Here is a 13,809-nt window from a genome sequence, read left to right as displayed (position 1 = left end):
TTCTCACCCCAGCTCTCCTCCCTCTGCACACTTTCTTCAGAGTTTTTAACATTAGAACTGAGTTACCTTCCACAGCCTTTGAATTTTTTTCATTCCTTATCTTAAAAGGTGAGCTTTAAGAACATTGCAAGGTGGGGCAGGCAGAGAGAGTTCAGGATGATTAGAGAGACCCATTGTCTCGGTTCATTTATCCATCTACATTAGCGCCGTCAGAGGCAAGAGCTGCATGTTTAAACCAGAACTTTCCTTTGACAGACACTACTAAGCCATCTCTTATCTCCTAGAGAAAGCCAGAGGGCAGGTGTTCAGAAGTCTAAAAGTCTTCAAATCTATTGAAAATAGCAAATCAAACAGTATCTGTGGTGTGTGGTTTTAAGGACTCCTTGTGATGACCTGCTAAGAATCTTTAGAATTCACTGCATTTGTGCCTCTTGACTAAACCTGTTTCAGATGAAAGAGAACATTTAAAAATTGATTGTCTCAGCTAATCCATCAGCTAAGTTCACAGAGTGATTAATTACTGTGTTGTGAATTCATGGATGGTATTTCAAAAATCGTAACTGACATAGGAAACCACTCGTGGCTTGCAAGCTGTCAGGGAAGATGATGGGACAGTGGAGTGCAGGCTGACGCATGTGCAGAGGCCCATGAAGAGGCCTCCAAGTCTGCCCCAGGCCCGTGAAGGGAACAGGGAGAGCTGGAGGAGGGGAGGATGAGAATGTGGTTCTGTGCCCAGCACAGTAGGCCTTTGGCAGCAGCTCTGCCTATTCAGCAGTAGGAGAAGGGCTGCTCATGAGGAACTGGGATTGGGCTGGTGTCTTAGTTGTTTATTGTTGTGTAACAAGTCACCCCCAAAGCCGAGTGGCTTAAAACAACATCTGTTTCATTTGCTGCTCACAATTCTGTGGGTCAGCAATGTAGGCTGGGCTCAGCTGGGTGGTTGTTCAGCTAGTCTCGCCTGGGGTTGCTGATATGATGCAGACACCTGAAGGCTGGTTGGGGGCTGGAGAGGCAAGATGGGCTCCCCCTACCTCTGGTGGTTGGTGTTGGCCTCCCCTGGGTCCCTCCTCACAGAGCTGGGCATCTTCCCAGGGTGCCCTCAGAGTCCTGAGAGAGTGAGAATGTAGCTGCAGGCCCCTTGAGGCCTTGTCTTGGACATCCATACCTATATCCTCAATTCTGTGAGTCAAAGTGAGTCACGGGTCATCCTGGATCAAGCTGCAGGAAACAGACTCTGCCTCCTTGTGCAGGAATGGTCTATGCACATTGTTGGGTGGTGGGCATGCTGTGATAGGAGTCCCCCTCTAGGTGAGGGGGTCCCATATGAGGATAGCACGGAGGAGCTGGGGCCCCTGCCATAAGACTAGAATGGTCCAGAGACAGAGAATGAGCAAGTGGGTGGGAGAATGGCCTCAGCTATTCACCAGTGGTAAGTGGCACCGAGGGCCCGCTGCATGCCAGCCTCCCTGCTGGGTCAACAGAAACACTGAGAGGTGGACTGAGTGCAGTTCCTCTCCTCCAGGGTGACCCATCCTGCTGATGAGAAAGGATGCATCCACAGGCATGCACAGTCCAACACAGGGGCTTGTGGGAAGTGCCTTAGGGCCCTAAGGGAATTTCCAGGAGGAGGGGAGCACCCCAAAGTCAGGGCAGGGGAGATTCCAGTGGAAGCCACCTCAATCAGATACCAGACAGCACTGAGCAGTGAAGAAGGAAGTTGGGATTTTCTAGCCTGAGTCAGCATCCCTCTGCCAGCCAGGGCCAGGATAGAGGAGAGGCTGGGTCACCTCTCCAGGCTGATGCCCCAGGTGGGTTCTCCTCAGGGCTGGTTATCCCATCCTGGTCTCCTGTTCCTTCCCCTCCCCATGGCTGCAGAGGCTCTGACGGAACATTTGAATCATCGAATGTCTGCTGAAAACCAGCAGCCCAAAGATCCACTTTCAGTTTCCTAAGGCAGCATTGCCACCTCCCATCCAGTCTCAGTGTTCCCCTTTCTCTTTCAAGAGGTCACCCCTTCCAGGAAGCCCTCCTGTCTGCCAGGCAGGAGTGCTTGACTTCCTGTTAGTTCCCGTTGCCTCTGGACACATGTGACCAACATTGAAATATTGGCTTGCCAGGTCTCTCACTCCCAGGCATCTTGAGGGCAGGGCCACATAGTGTTTATCTCCAGGGGATATTAATTACTGTATCTGCACAGCCTGCACATGGTAGGTGCTCAAGTAAGTGCTTATTAAATAAGATGGAGCCAAAGGACTTGAGCCTAGAGAAATTTGAGAACAAAATAAAGACTTTCTTGCCTCTCAGGAAGGCAGTGCACGGAAAGGCTCTGTGCACTCACTCACTGGGAATCTTTGAGGAGAAGCTGCTCACCACTCCCGTCTCCCTCATTGCTTCCACTGCCGCCTGCCTGAGATCAGGGCCCGGCCTTGTGGTTCCCCAGGATCCTTTAGTTCCAAAAGTCCTGCAAGTACATTGTGTTTGCTCCTGGAAACATGAGTAACCTGCAACCTTGTGTGTTTGTTTGTTTGTTTATTTGAGACAGGGTCTTGCTCCATTGCCCAGGCTGGAGTGCAGTGGTGCGATCCCAGCTCAGTGCAGCCTTGACCTCCCAGGCTCTAGCGATCCTCTCACCTTAGCACCCGAATAGCTGGGACTACAGCGCATGCCATGACACCCAGCTAATTTATTTGTATTTTTCTTAGAGGAGGTTTTGCCACTTTGGCCAGGCTGGTCTCCAGTCTTGCATTTTTTTGTTGTTGTTTTGTTTGTTTGTTTTTTGAGACAGAGTTTCACTCTTGTTGCCCAGGCTGGAGTGCACTTGTACAATCTCTGCTCACTGCAACCTCTACCTCCTGGGTTCAAGTGATTCTCCTGACTCAGCCTCCCAAGTAGCTGGGATTACAGCTGCCTGCCACCACGCCTGGCTAATTTTTGCATTTTTAGCAGAGATGGGGTTTCACCATTTTGGCCAGGCTGGTCTCGAACTCTTGACCTCAAGTGATCGACCCACTTCTGTCTCCCAGAGTGCTGGGATTACAGGCGTGAGCCACTGTGCCTGGCCCAGCCTGTGTTTTGAGCATTCCATGGCTGCTGGAAGACTTGTTGTCTGCTGAAATCTTCGTATTAACCACTATCTGATTTAAGTACCTCCCCTCCAAACAACATTAACAGAGTGGTTAATGTGCAAATAGAGATGGTGATTTGCTGCTGATTTTGTACAAACGTTAATAATCCACACAAGCACCTCTCGTTTATCATTAGAGTGGGCTGGAACGTAGCACAATGTGACTTGCATTCTTATCAGTAGGCCTTTACCTGGGCAGCGAGGGCCCAGCTTTCTGGCTGGCTCTGTCCCTCATCTTCCATGTGCTGGTTGTGAAACTGCGTTCTGAGTGACACATCTCATGGCTCTCTCTGTGTTCTTGTTTGCAGGATGATGATGGGCCGGTTCGGTAAGTAACCCTAGGGCAAGTGGGGAGACGGAGGCGTGTTAGGGCTGCCCCAGGAAGCTTCCAGAGAGTATACATGGTCATCTGGGGGGAGTAGGAAAGTGGGTGGGTCTTACTGCCCCCATAGTTCTGGAATCCTAGGGAAAGTTCACAGCCTTCTGCCGCCTTTCCGTATAACGGGCTTGTTTCTCAGAGCTGAGAGTGGCTGGGTGGTGCTAGGAGGAGTGGGGTGGAAGGCTGGGTGACCAGCTAGGGGAGCGGGAGGGGCCTGGGATGTAACACTGGCTGGAACTGTCAGGGGCTGGTGCAAGAGTGGTTGAGGGTAAAAGGGAGGGAGGAGAGGCGGCCAGCACAGCGTCATTAGCTGGTTGGAAGAGAATGGCTCAGCTCTGTGGATGTCCTTCCATATGTGTTATTTCCTCCTGGAAACCACTGGTTTAGCAGACTTCCTTAGAGTCAGGCAGCTGGGGCTCAGTCCTGGCTGGTGGCCTGTGGCCTGCCCCTTCCTCTCTGCTCCTCATCTGAGAAATGGGAGTATGAAAGGCTCGCCCCAGGCAGAAGCTGCTGTGAGGATTGGGTGAGATCACAGGTGAGTGCCCTGCTTGGCCAGGGGACAGCCCTTTATGTGGGGTAGTTTTATTAGTGTTGGTTTTCAGTGGCTATTCCCAAAGAGAGAGGCAATTACTCTGCCTTCCCCCGTTAAAGCCTGAGACCTCATTGTCATCTCAGTGAGGGATGGCAGTGTTTCAACCCTTAGAGCCAGGATACCCCGGCCCTCGACCTGGCCAGGCTCAGTGCTTTGGGAAGCATTTCAAAAGAGAAACCTCTTGACCCCCAAATACCATGTTCTCCAGTGAGCAGGAAGGGGAGAACAGCTCTTAAAAGGAAAAATGGAAACCAAACACAAGTTTCCCACCTGCCTCTCCAGCCTGCCAGCCTGGAGCTGATGTCTGTCTTTTTGGGGCCCTTGGGGTGGGAGTGCCACCCCCTGAGTTCTATAGAACGAGGGCTGGGCCAGCTCGGCCATAGGGCTCTGTAACCTCAAAGTTATGGGGACCAGCTAGGATGCCATTGCTGCTTATCTGTTGTATTAAGATTCTCTAGAGGGACAGAACTAATAGGATAGATATATACAAAGGGGAGTTTACTAAAGGTATTAACTCACACAATCACAAGGTCCCACAATAGGCCTTCTGCAAGCCGAGGAACAGGGAAGCCAGTCTGAGTCCCAAAGCTGAAGAACTTAGAGTTTGATGTTTGAGGGCAGGAAACATCCAGCATGGGAGAAAGATGGAGGCTGGGAGGCTAAGCCAGTCTAGTCTTTTCATGTTCTTCTGCCTGCTTTTTATTCTGGCTGTGCTGGCAGCCGATTTAGATGGTGCCCACCTAGATTAAGGGTGGGTCTGCCTTTCCCAGTCCACTGACTCAAATGTTAATCTCCTTTGGCAACACCCTCTCAGACATACCCAGGGACCACACCTCGCATCCTTCAATCCGATCCAGCTGATGCTCAGTATTAACCATCACGCCTATGGAGAGGGGAAGGGGCTCAGATCCTGCGGGGCTCGAGTTGAGAAGAGGCAGCCAGTGTGTGTCCCCTCGGCTTTCTTTGCTAGACCTTAAGCTGTGCTGGGAACATTCACAGGCCTTCACTGTTTTTTGTTTGTTTGTTTTTTGTTTTTTTTAAAAGGATAATTCCAGCTCTTTAAAAATGTCTCTATTATTAAAAAACAAATGCAGGAAGAGAAAGAGAAGTGTCGTGTGGTCCTGTATATAGTTGCTGAGGGAGGTGAAACCACAGTGGGGTCACAGCTCATGGGGCCAGGATGAGGCATCTCCCCATCCTGCGTCTAGGTAGAAGTGCACTTTGGGGGCACAGTGCCCCACTCTGTCACCTCCTCTCCACCCTTTCTTCCTGGAGGAGGCTCAGAACCCCTTTGGAATTGTAGAGGCCTAAAGATGAAGAGAGGGCCGGGCGCGGTGGCTCATGCCTGTAATCTCAGCACTTTGGGAGGCCCAGGTGGATGGATCCTGAGGTCAGGAGATCGAGACCATCCTGGCTAACATGGTGAAACCCCGTCTCTACTAAAAATACAAAAAAATTAGCTGGGCATGGTGGCAGGCGCCTGTAGTCCCAGCTACTGCGGAGGCTGAGGCAAGACAATCGCTTGAACCCAGGAGGTGGAGGTCGCAGTGAGCCTAGATCACGCCACTGCACTCCAGCCTGAGTGATAAAGCGAGACTCCGTCTAAAAAAAAAAAAGAAAAAAAAAAAAAGAAGAGACTGGGTCCCTCAAGCATTTTTGAGTCTTTTTGGTTTTTGTGGCGCTGTCACTTTTGTGCTTGGTTCGGACCTCGTTGGAGGTTTAGGGAAAAGACAGTCTGGTCAGTTCAGTTGGGAGCACATGGGCCTCGGGCTGTGTGTAGCACCCTGTGGCCCGAGGGCCCAGAAGCCTGGCCCCGGAGCCCCTGCCGCCCCAGGAATGAGCTTTCGGGTCTAGTGTGCAGGGCAGTGGCTCCCTCCGTAAGAGCCAGGTGTCACGTGTGAAAAGTGGACCCAGCTGCCACTCCAGGGATGGGAGGACTGTGGAATCGCAAGACCAATTTGTATAAGAGGCCGATGGAGTTGTTCTCGTTACTTTGTAGGCTTTATGCGCTGTGCTTGAGAAAATGCAAACAGGCTATTAGTCAGTGACAGGCAATTAGTTCCGCCCCCGGCCTTGCTGCTTCTGCTGACGCAGGTTCTGAAGTCTCCTGGTTACCCAGCCTGGCACCCTCAGGCACGGCAGGGCATCTGGCCTGGCACCCGCTCCTGTGGGGGCAGCAGCATGCCTTGTCTTGGCTTCCCTGCTATGCCACTCACCTCCTTCAGACCTTGAGAGCACCCCAGGGCGCTCTCTCCTCCAGCAACCTTCACCTGAATGCTCTCCCTCTAGATTATCCCATGACTCACTTTTGCAGTTCTGCCAACCCTTGGTTCAAATGTCACCGATCAGGCAGGGCCTCTCTGACTCCACTGCCCCAAAGTGGCCTCCACTGGCTCTCCTCCCCACCCCTGCCTTAGTTCTTTCTGTTCTCATGCGATGCACCAAGCAGCGAGACTCTGCTCATGGGGAAGGCCTGGCTCCTCTTCCCTGCGCCACTGTTTACACAACGAAGCCTATACGTGTCTGGCAGATACTGGTGCCGGCAAACTTTCAGGGGCACCCACAGCCCCTGCCTTTCTCCTTTCACACATGGCTCCTTGACCGAGAGGTGCTCTGTGGGCCAGAGCTGACCTTTCCTCAGGGTGCACCCCACCCGCTGACCAGAGCAGCCAGCCCTGGCCACAGTCTGCACACAGCTGGTGCCAGATGTTCTAGGAGCTTCTGGAAGGCTGGGCTTTGCCAGGAGCGGTCTTCTGGGCCTCAGTTTCCCTATGAGCACCCTGAGCCAGGGAGGGATGGGGGCTCCGTTCTGCCCACTCCCCATCATCCCAGCGAGGGAGGTGGCTCCACAGGTCCTCGCTGCCTCCTGACAGCATCACTGTCCTGGCCGAGGTGGGTGAGTAGGCTTCTCTCCACAGAAATGAGTGCCAGGGGGAGCTGGGGAGGTTGCAGCCTGGTCTCCATGGCAACGTGTGAGCTGGTGCAGCTTCTCTGTGGACGGCCCTTCCCCCTCCTGAGTCTGCCCTTCCCCCTCCTGGGTCTGCCCTGGGGTGGAGGCCCTACCCGAGGCATGAGGGGAAAGAGGGGGGATGTTCCTTCCTCACCCTCTTCCCCCTCATTATATAACTCCTAGTAATACCCCTTCAAGTCTCTCCCATTTCTGCCAACAGGGCTTGTTCCAAAAACTCTGGCTCCGTCCCATCACCCCTGGCTCCTGACTGTGCCCTCCACAACTCCCACATTGCAGGCCACAGCCCCTGTTAACCCCTCTCACAGGCCACCTGGCTCTTGAACCTGCACTGGGCTTTCTGGCATCTCTCCTTGTGCCTGCTGCTCCCTTGGTGAAACACCTTTCCTCCTCCTCTTGCCCCAGCAAGCCTGGTTTGGACCCCAGGCTGCTTTGTGAAGTCTTCCTCAGGTCCCCCAGCCCTTGGTTCGTGGGTCCGAGACTCAGGTGCCTCCAGGGACCAGGTTGATAATATAAAAGAGGAGAGTAGCTAGATTATACAATGATAACATCAGCTGCCCCTTGGGTGGCAGTGGGTGGGGTGGCAGTGGGGAGTGGTGGGGTCTGGGGCAAACTGGAGAGTCCACACCCCCATCCCCAGGGGCAGCTCATTGCTGCCAGGTGGGAGTGCAGGCTCCCTGTTGCCACAGACTCCAGTTCTTCAAGAGAAGCCAGAAGTTCAGAACTTTTGCACAGACCTTCCCATTTAAGAACTGTTGACTCTGGCCAGGTACTGTGGCTCATACCTGTAGTCCCAGCACTTTGGGAGGCTGAGGCGGGTGGATCACTTGTGGTCAGGAGTTCAAGACCAGCCTTACCAACATGGCAAAACCCCATCTCTACTAAAAACACAAAAATTTTTATGCATGCCTGTAGTCCCAGCTATTCAGGAGGTTGAGGCAAGAGAATTGCTTGAACCTGGGAGGCGGAGATTGCAGTGAGCCGAGATCGTGCCAGTGCACTCCAGCCTGGGTGACAGAGTGAGACTCTATCTCAAAGAGCAAAAACCAAGACCAAAACAAACAAAACAAATAAACACTGTTGACTCAAATGAAAACATTACAGGGACCAAGCTGAGCGTTCCTGCAGGTTGAACCTGGGCAGCCCTGGCATGCTCAGAACCTGGGCAGCCCTGGCATGCTCAGGTTGGTTGGCCCCGTCCGGATTCCTCTTTTCTGACACTAACAGGGTTGCACTACCATAGTTCACTCTCTCTCCCGGCCCTCCCCCAAGTCTGTGTCTCTTCCAAGAGCGGGGCCCCTCCTTGTTTATCCCTGTGATGTCCCCAGAGCCTGCGGAAGCTCTGGGGGACAGGACAAGAGGGAGCTGTAAGGACTGAGGGCCGACAATGCTTCTGCCAGGCTCCGTGCTCCTGCCTCTACTCACTGCCCCACTTAGTTCCACACCAAGGGCAAGGCAGGGGCTGTCACAATGCCGCCTTTACGGAGGAAGAAATGGGGTTGGAGAGGGAAGGATTTGCCCAAAGGCATGGGGTGTGAAGTCGGGCAGCTAGAACAAAATAGGATCTATTTTCGTTCCCAAGGCCAAGCACATCACAGCAGTGCAGTATGCTTTCTCTCTCTCTCTCTCTCCCAGGTCAGGGTGGTCCCTGGGGAGGCCCCTGGGTACCCCTAGACAGGTGGGAGGAGCTTCCTACCCCACCCTCTTCCTGTCAAGCTGGGCTCCACAGCTCCTGGGGCTGCTGCTTGGGTTGGGGTCCCAGACTGGCTGGTAACAGAGGGTCCCTCCGCTGGACTCGAGCTTCTGAGCATGCTCTGCCCCCAGGAATCTGGAGGATGGAAGTTGGGGGCCCTAGGTCCCTTCCAAATGCCCTGGGTCCTGTGCCCTGGGTCCCCAGTGCCCATTTTCAGAGCCCCCAGCCCCTCCCTGCCATGTGGACCGTGTGACGTGATGCCAGTCCCCCGGGTCCAGGGGCGCAGCAGCCGGCGGAGAGGCCTCTGCGGCACTGATGCCTCCCTAAGTGGCTTGACTCTGCCAGCCCAGCGGTGGCCCAGCTAAATATACCCCGGCTGACGTCAAGCACTCTTCTGCTCCTGGGGTTTTTCTTAAGCTGCATTTATAGTTTGCGTATTGCTTTGTGAAGATTTCACTTTTTTTTTTGCTCCTTAGCAGACTGTCTTATTGAGTGTACTCGGACTTAGACGATTATGAAAATAATTTACAGCTGCTGCATTAGGAAGCTGGCATGTGTCCAGAGGCAGGGGTGTTTTGGGCAGTGTCGGTCTTTCGGTGAAGAAAACTTCCCTCCCCTCCCCCCAAACACGCACATGCACACTCATGCTCACACATGTACACACATGCACACATGTACACACACACGCATGCACACACATGCACACACGTGTACACATACGCTTTCCTTCTCTCCTTTCCACTTCATTTCTCACCACCTCCACAGGGCCAAGGCAGAGGCTACCTGGGCTGGGCTGGGCAGGGGGGTGTGAGCTGCCTCCTGGGCCTAGCCTGGGAGGAAGGGTCAGCATGCTTCCTCTGCGAGGAGGCCTGGCCGGCTTATCTCCCCGGCCTCTGGCTTACCTGGGCCTAACCCCTTTCTTCTCTTTCTGGGCTCTCTTTGTCTCTCTCCTAGGCCAGGGCGGTCCCTGAGGAGGCCCCCTAGGCCACCCCCTGGATGGGCAGGAGGAGCTTCCTACCCGCCCCCTTCCTGTCATGCTGGGCTCTGCAGCTCCCCAGCGCTGCTCCTTGGGTTGGGGCCCCAGCCTGGCTGGTAACAGAGGGTCCTTCCTATGGGCTTGGGCTTCTGAGCTTGCTCTGCCCCCAGGAACCTGGAGAATGGAAGTTAGAGGATGGAAGTTACCAGCCTGGCTGGTAACAGAGGGTCTCTCTGCTGGGCTTGGTCCTCTGAACATGCTCTTCCTCCAGGAACCTGAAGGATGGAAGTTAGGGGGCCCCGAGTCACTTCCAAATGCCTTCCTCCCCATCTCTTCTGCCTTGGCAGTGATGCCCCACAGCTCTGTGTCTACCTGGAGGCCTCAGCCTTCTGCTTGGGGTCCAAGTCTCTGTCCCATATGCCCCTGTGGGACCCTCCCTCCATGGCAGCAGGTGCAAAGGCTCTGAGGCAGGTGTGCACCAGTGTCAGCAGGAGCAGCTGGGAGGCCGGTTGGTGAGGTGAAGTCAGGGAGGGTGCGTGTAGGAGGATGATGCTGAGCCTGAGTGTCCCATGGCCCGTGGGAGAAAGGATGGATTTTATCAGAGTGTCCCATGGCTCGCAGGAGAGAGGATGGATTTTATTCTAAGCATAAGAAGCAGTTGGAGAGTTTTAGTTGTGGTGGGAATGGAGGGGGAACCAAATGATCCTGTTTGCACTTGGAAGGGTTCACTTTGCCTGCTGGGGAGAAGGGCTCAGGGGCCAGGAGTGGAGTAGGAGGCTGCAGCTGCTCCCAGGCGAAGGGCAGTGAGACGTCACGGGGAAAGTGATCAAATTCACAGGTGACATTTGCCAGTAGACAAGGGAACAGGGAGAATTCAGGACACCTCAAGTCCTAGGACATGGCGGGTGCAGATGCCAGGTGCCATCTATGTGTTTCATATGAAAAGGTAAAAAGCAGGTGGAGGGGACCCTCTGCAGCCTCTAGTCCGTGCTGCTCCAGTTGTTCCGAAGCGCGCTTGCTCGCCTTGGTTTGGCCAGGACAGATCAGCAGGGTCAGCCCTTTCGTTCTGGTAGGAATTGGAAGAATTCTAGGCAGGTGTGGGAGTTGAGACTGAACCCCCGGAGGGATCAGAAGCTGGCAGGTCCCCGGATGGCCCGGGATTAGGGCAGCACCGTGGGTTTCCATAAACACTCCTTCGTGTCTCTCTTTGCATGTCCTCAGAGCGGGATGCCTTCGACACGCTGTTCGACCACGCCCCGGATAAGCTCAGCGTGGTGAAGAAGGTGAGCTATTGGTGGGATGTTGGATGTGCTCTCCCATGGCTCGCGGCTTTTTGACAGCACAAATGCCTGCTGGGAAGAAGGTGGGAAAATGTTTGGAATCTCAGAAATGTTTGCCACATGGATTGAAATGTAATTACAGTCAAAAACGTAACCACAGTGCATAAAATTAGCGCCTTTTAACTCAACATCGCTGCTCCCTGGGTATCTTCCTGCCCGCCCTCTCCACTTCTGTTAAGTGAATTACCCAGCCAGCAGTTCTTTCTGACTCGTGGCCTTTCTTCAATGTGGAAATGTTTTTAAGCATGTCAGCCTGCTGCTCTTGCTGGCCTCGTTACCATCCACAGCCTGCCCAGTAAACACGCAGGCCTGTGTGGCTGAGCCGTGCCATTGATGGATTTGGCCCGTTTCCCTCCAGACAGAGAATGGGCCCTCACTAGCCCAGGCAGCCTGCTGGTCAATCTGTGGGTGGAAAAATCTCCAAGGCTCTGGAGTTGGGGGTGGGAGTGATCAGTTTCTGGGGGATCTGCCAGGGAGGCTTGTTCCCCTCAAAAGGAACTGGGGCCCACTGGCTGCTCAGTAACTTATCCGAGTGCCTGCAGGCATCCCATTCAGGAGGCTGCTTCCCTCCTTCCCATGACGTCGGAGGAGCACTCATTGCTACCCATGGTGCAGGCGAGAGAGTTCTCCTTTGTCTAGGACACCTCACCCAAACGCTTTCTTAGTGCAGGACTTGTCAGAACCTTTCATAGGCTGATGTATACTGTACTTCTCCAAGAGGGAGCTTGGTAGGAAGCATTTTGCAAAATTGTTTGTTGAGAGTGGGCTTCATTTATCCATCAGTTTTGGGGTAGGATGCCTTGTATTTCTGTGGAACCCTCTTTTGGAAAATGTTGGCCTGGGGCTGGACCACAAGATCATTCATTCTTGGAAGCATTTTGCAAAAGGCTGTTGGAACTGTGCTAACGGTCGTTCTGGGACGAAGCCTTCTTATAACTCTTGGGTAGTGAGGGATATACTAGGAGCTCAGAGCTCCCCACTCCACCCCATCACATGTGGCCCCCAAGGACCCTGACAGAACCGGTTCAGGGAGTGAATCAAATCCAGCTCCCGACTTATCAGCTGTGTGACCTCCGGTGAGGGGCGAGATTATACCCCCCAGCCTCAGTTTCCCCATCTTTCAAGTGGGGACAGAGATGTTACCCACCTCTCAGGTCCCTGTGAGGATAAACTGGGATTCTGTCTGTGCATGGGCTTAGCCTGCAGCGTATGGTCACTGGTAGCATTGAGAATAGTGTGGCCTGAGGTTGCTTTCATCTCTTAGTGGATACCATGTTAATTCATTCTGAGAAAGACACATTTTCGGCACTGGAGCCACCAGCAAGGAAGAAGACAGAATCCTTTGACTTGCCTGATAGCTTTCCTCACCTCCACATTGCAAGTTTAGGTGTTTGTGGCTCTCTGTGCCCCAGAATGAAGTCAGGAGTCCCTGCCCACCTCTGCAGGTTTCTCCCTGGGTCGTTCCCTCCTACTCCTTCCCATCCCACCCACATCCAGCCACAGCCTGAAGACCCCAAAGGGTTTGCAGATGTGCCTGGGTACCCACTCGGCTCACTCTCACCTTTCACTGGCCTACCCTCAGGTCCAGCTCCAATACTCCCTCTCCATGGTCTTAACGGGGGTCCGCACACATCTCCTCTGTGGCTCATGAAATCTCCCCTGCATTTCGTGTTTCCCTGCAGTACCGTATCTCTTGATGTCTCCATCCCACCACTACATGCATATGGAGAATTACAGGCCCTTTGGCGGGGGCCGGGGGTGGAGCTGTCTGACTGTGTTTGTGTCCTTAGTACCAAGCAGCATGCCGGGCACATAGTAGCTGCTCAGTAAATTTGAGCAGAATGGGTAAGAAATCATATCATGAGCAGTGGTGAGTAGTATTGACTTTCCATCAAAGTTGGGTTTGGTCACTGAGGAATTACAGGTGACAGTTTTTAAGCCTGTGCCAGAGAGAAGCCAGTGCCCCTTGGTACCTACATAATAGGGCTCAGAAAATTCCCACAGCCCAGAGAGATCACCATGGGTGGATCTCCCCATGTATTGTAAATCGATAGGCGGGCTGGGTGCGGTGGCTTACGCTTGTAATTTCAGCACTTTGGGAGGCCAAGGTGGGCAGATCACCTGAGGTCTAGAGTTCAAGACTAGCCTGACCAACATGGAGAAACCCCATTTCTACTAAAAATACAAAATTAGCCGGGCTTGGTGACAAGGGCCTGTAATCCCAGCTACTTGGGAGGCTGAGGCAAGAGAATCACTTGAACAGGGGAGGAGAAGGTTGCAGTGAGCTGAGATTGCGTCATTGCACCCCAGCCTGGGCAACAAGAGCGAAACTCTGTCTCAAAAAAAAAAAAAAAATTCAGTAGGTGTGGCTGGAGGCAGCACTTCCGCTCAGTCTTCTGAGTGCCGTTTACCGTTCCAGGTCACATCTAAGATACATTTGCAAATGTAATGCTCCTCCCCTGGCAGTTTCATCTTTCTTAAGAGCAGGGAGTGCTCTCCAGTGTGATTGTTAAATATGGCACACGTGCACAAATTGGCATATGTGTGCATGGGTTGGTGAACAGAGACATGTGTAGCCAGGATAGATGTGGGCATTATGCCATGAAAACTCGGGGCTATTGTCGGGATGTTGCATTTGAAACATGGGCTTTTTATTTTAGCAAACAGGAGATGATGAAAGCGTTTCCCAGAGCCGGGGCTGGCAAATGTCAAGCCTGCCCCTCCAGATGGGACCTGC

The 13,809-nt window shown here is 53.3% G+C and overlaps 1 protein-coding gene across 9 annotated transcripts in view; it reads left to right on the top strand.

Moving 5' to 3' along the window:
• The window catches only part of PARVB (parvin beta), a 162,034-nt gene that overhangs the window by 130,812 nt on the left and 17,413 nt on the right, over positions 1–13,809 (top strand). For all 9 annotated transcript variants that reach the window (XM_003905676.5, XM_009217458.4, XM_017945377.3 and 6 more), the window contains 2 exons: positions 3,433–3,452; positions 10,954–11,015. In XM_003905676.5, coding sequence (XP_003905725.1) covers positions 3,433–3,452; positions 10,954–11,015 — 82 coding nt within the window. The remainder of the gene's footprint in view (positions 1–3,432; positions 3,453–10,953; positions 11,016–13,809) is intronic.

The sequence above is a fragment of the Papio anubis genome, chromosome 16, assembly GCF_008728515.1.
Source record: "Papio anubis isolate 15944 chromosome 16, Panubis1.0, whole genome shotgun sequence".
NCBI classification, from domain to species: domain Eukaryota; kingdom Metazoa; phylum Chordata; class Mammalia; order Primates; family Cercopithecidae; genus Papio; species Papio anubis.
The sequence above is the reverse complement of the archived record's forward strand: the minus strand, read 5'-3'. Positions and strand labels throughout refer to the sequence as shown.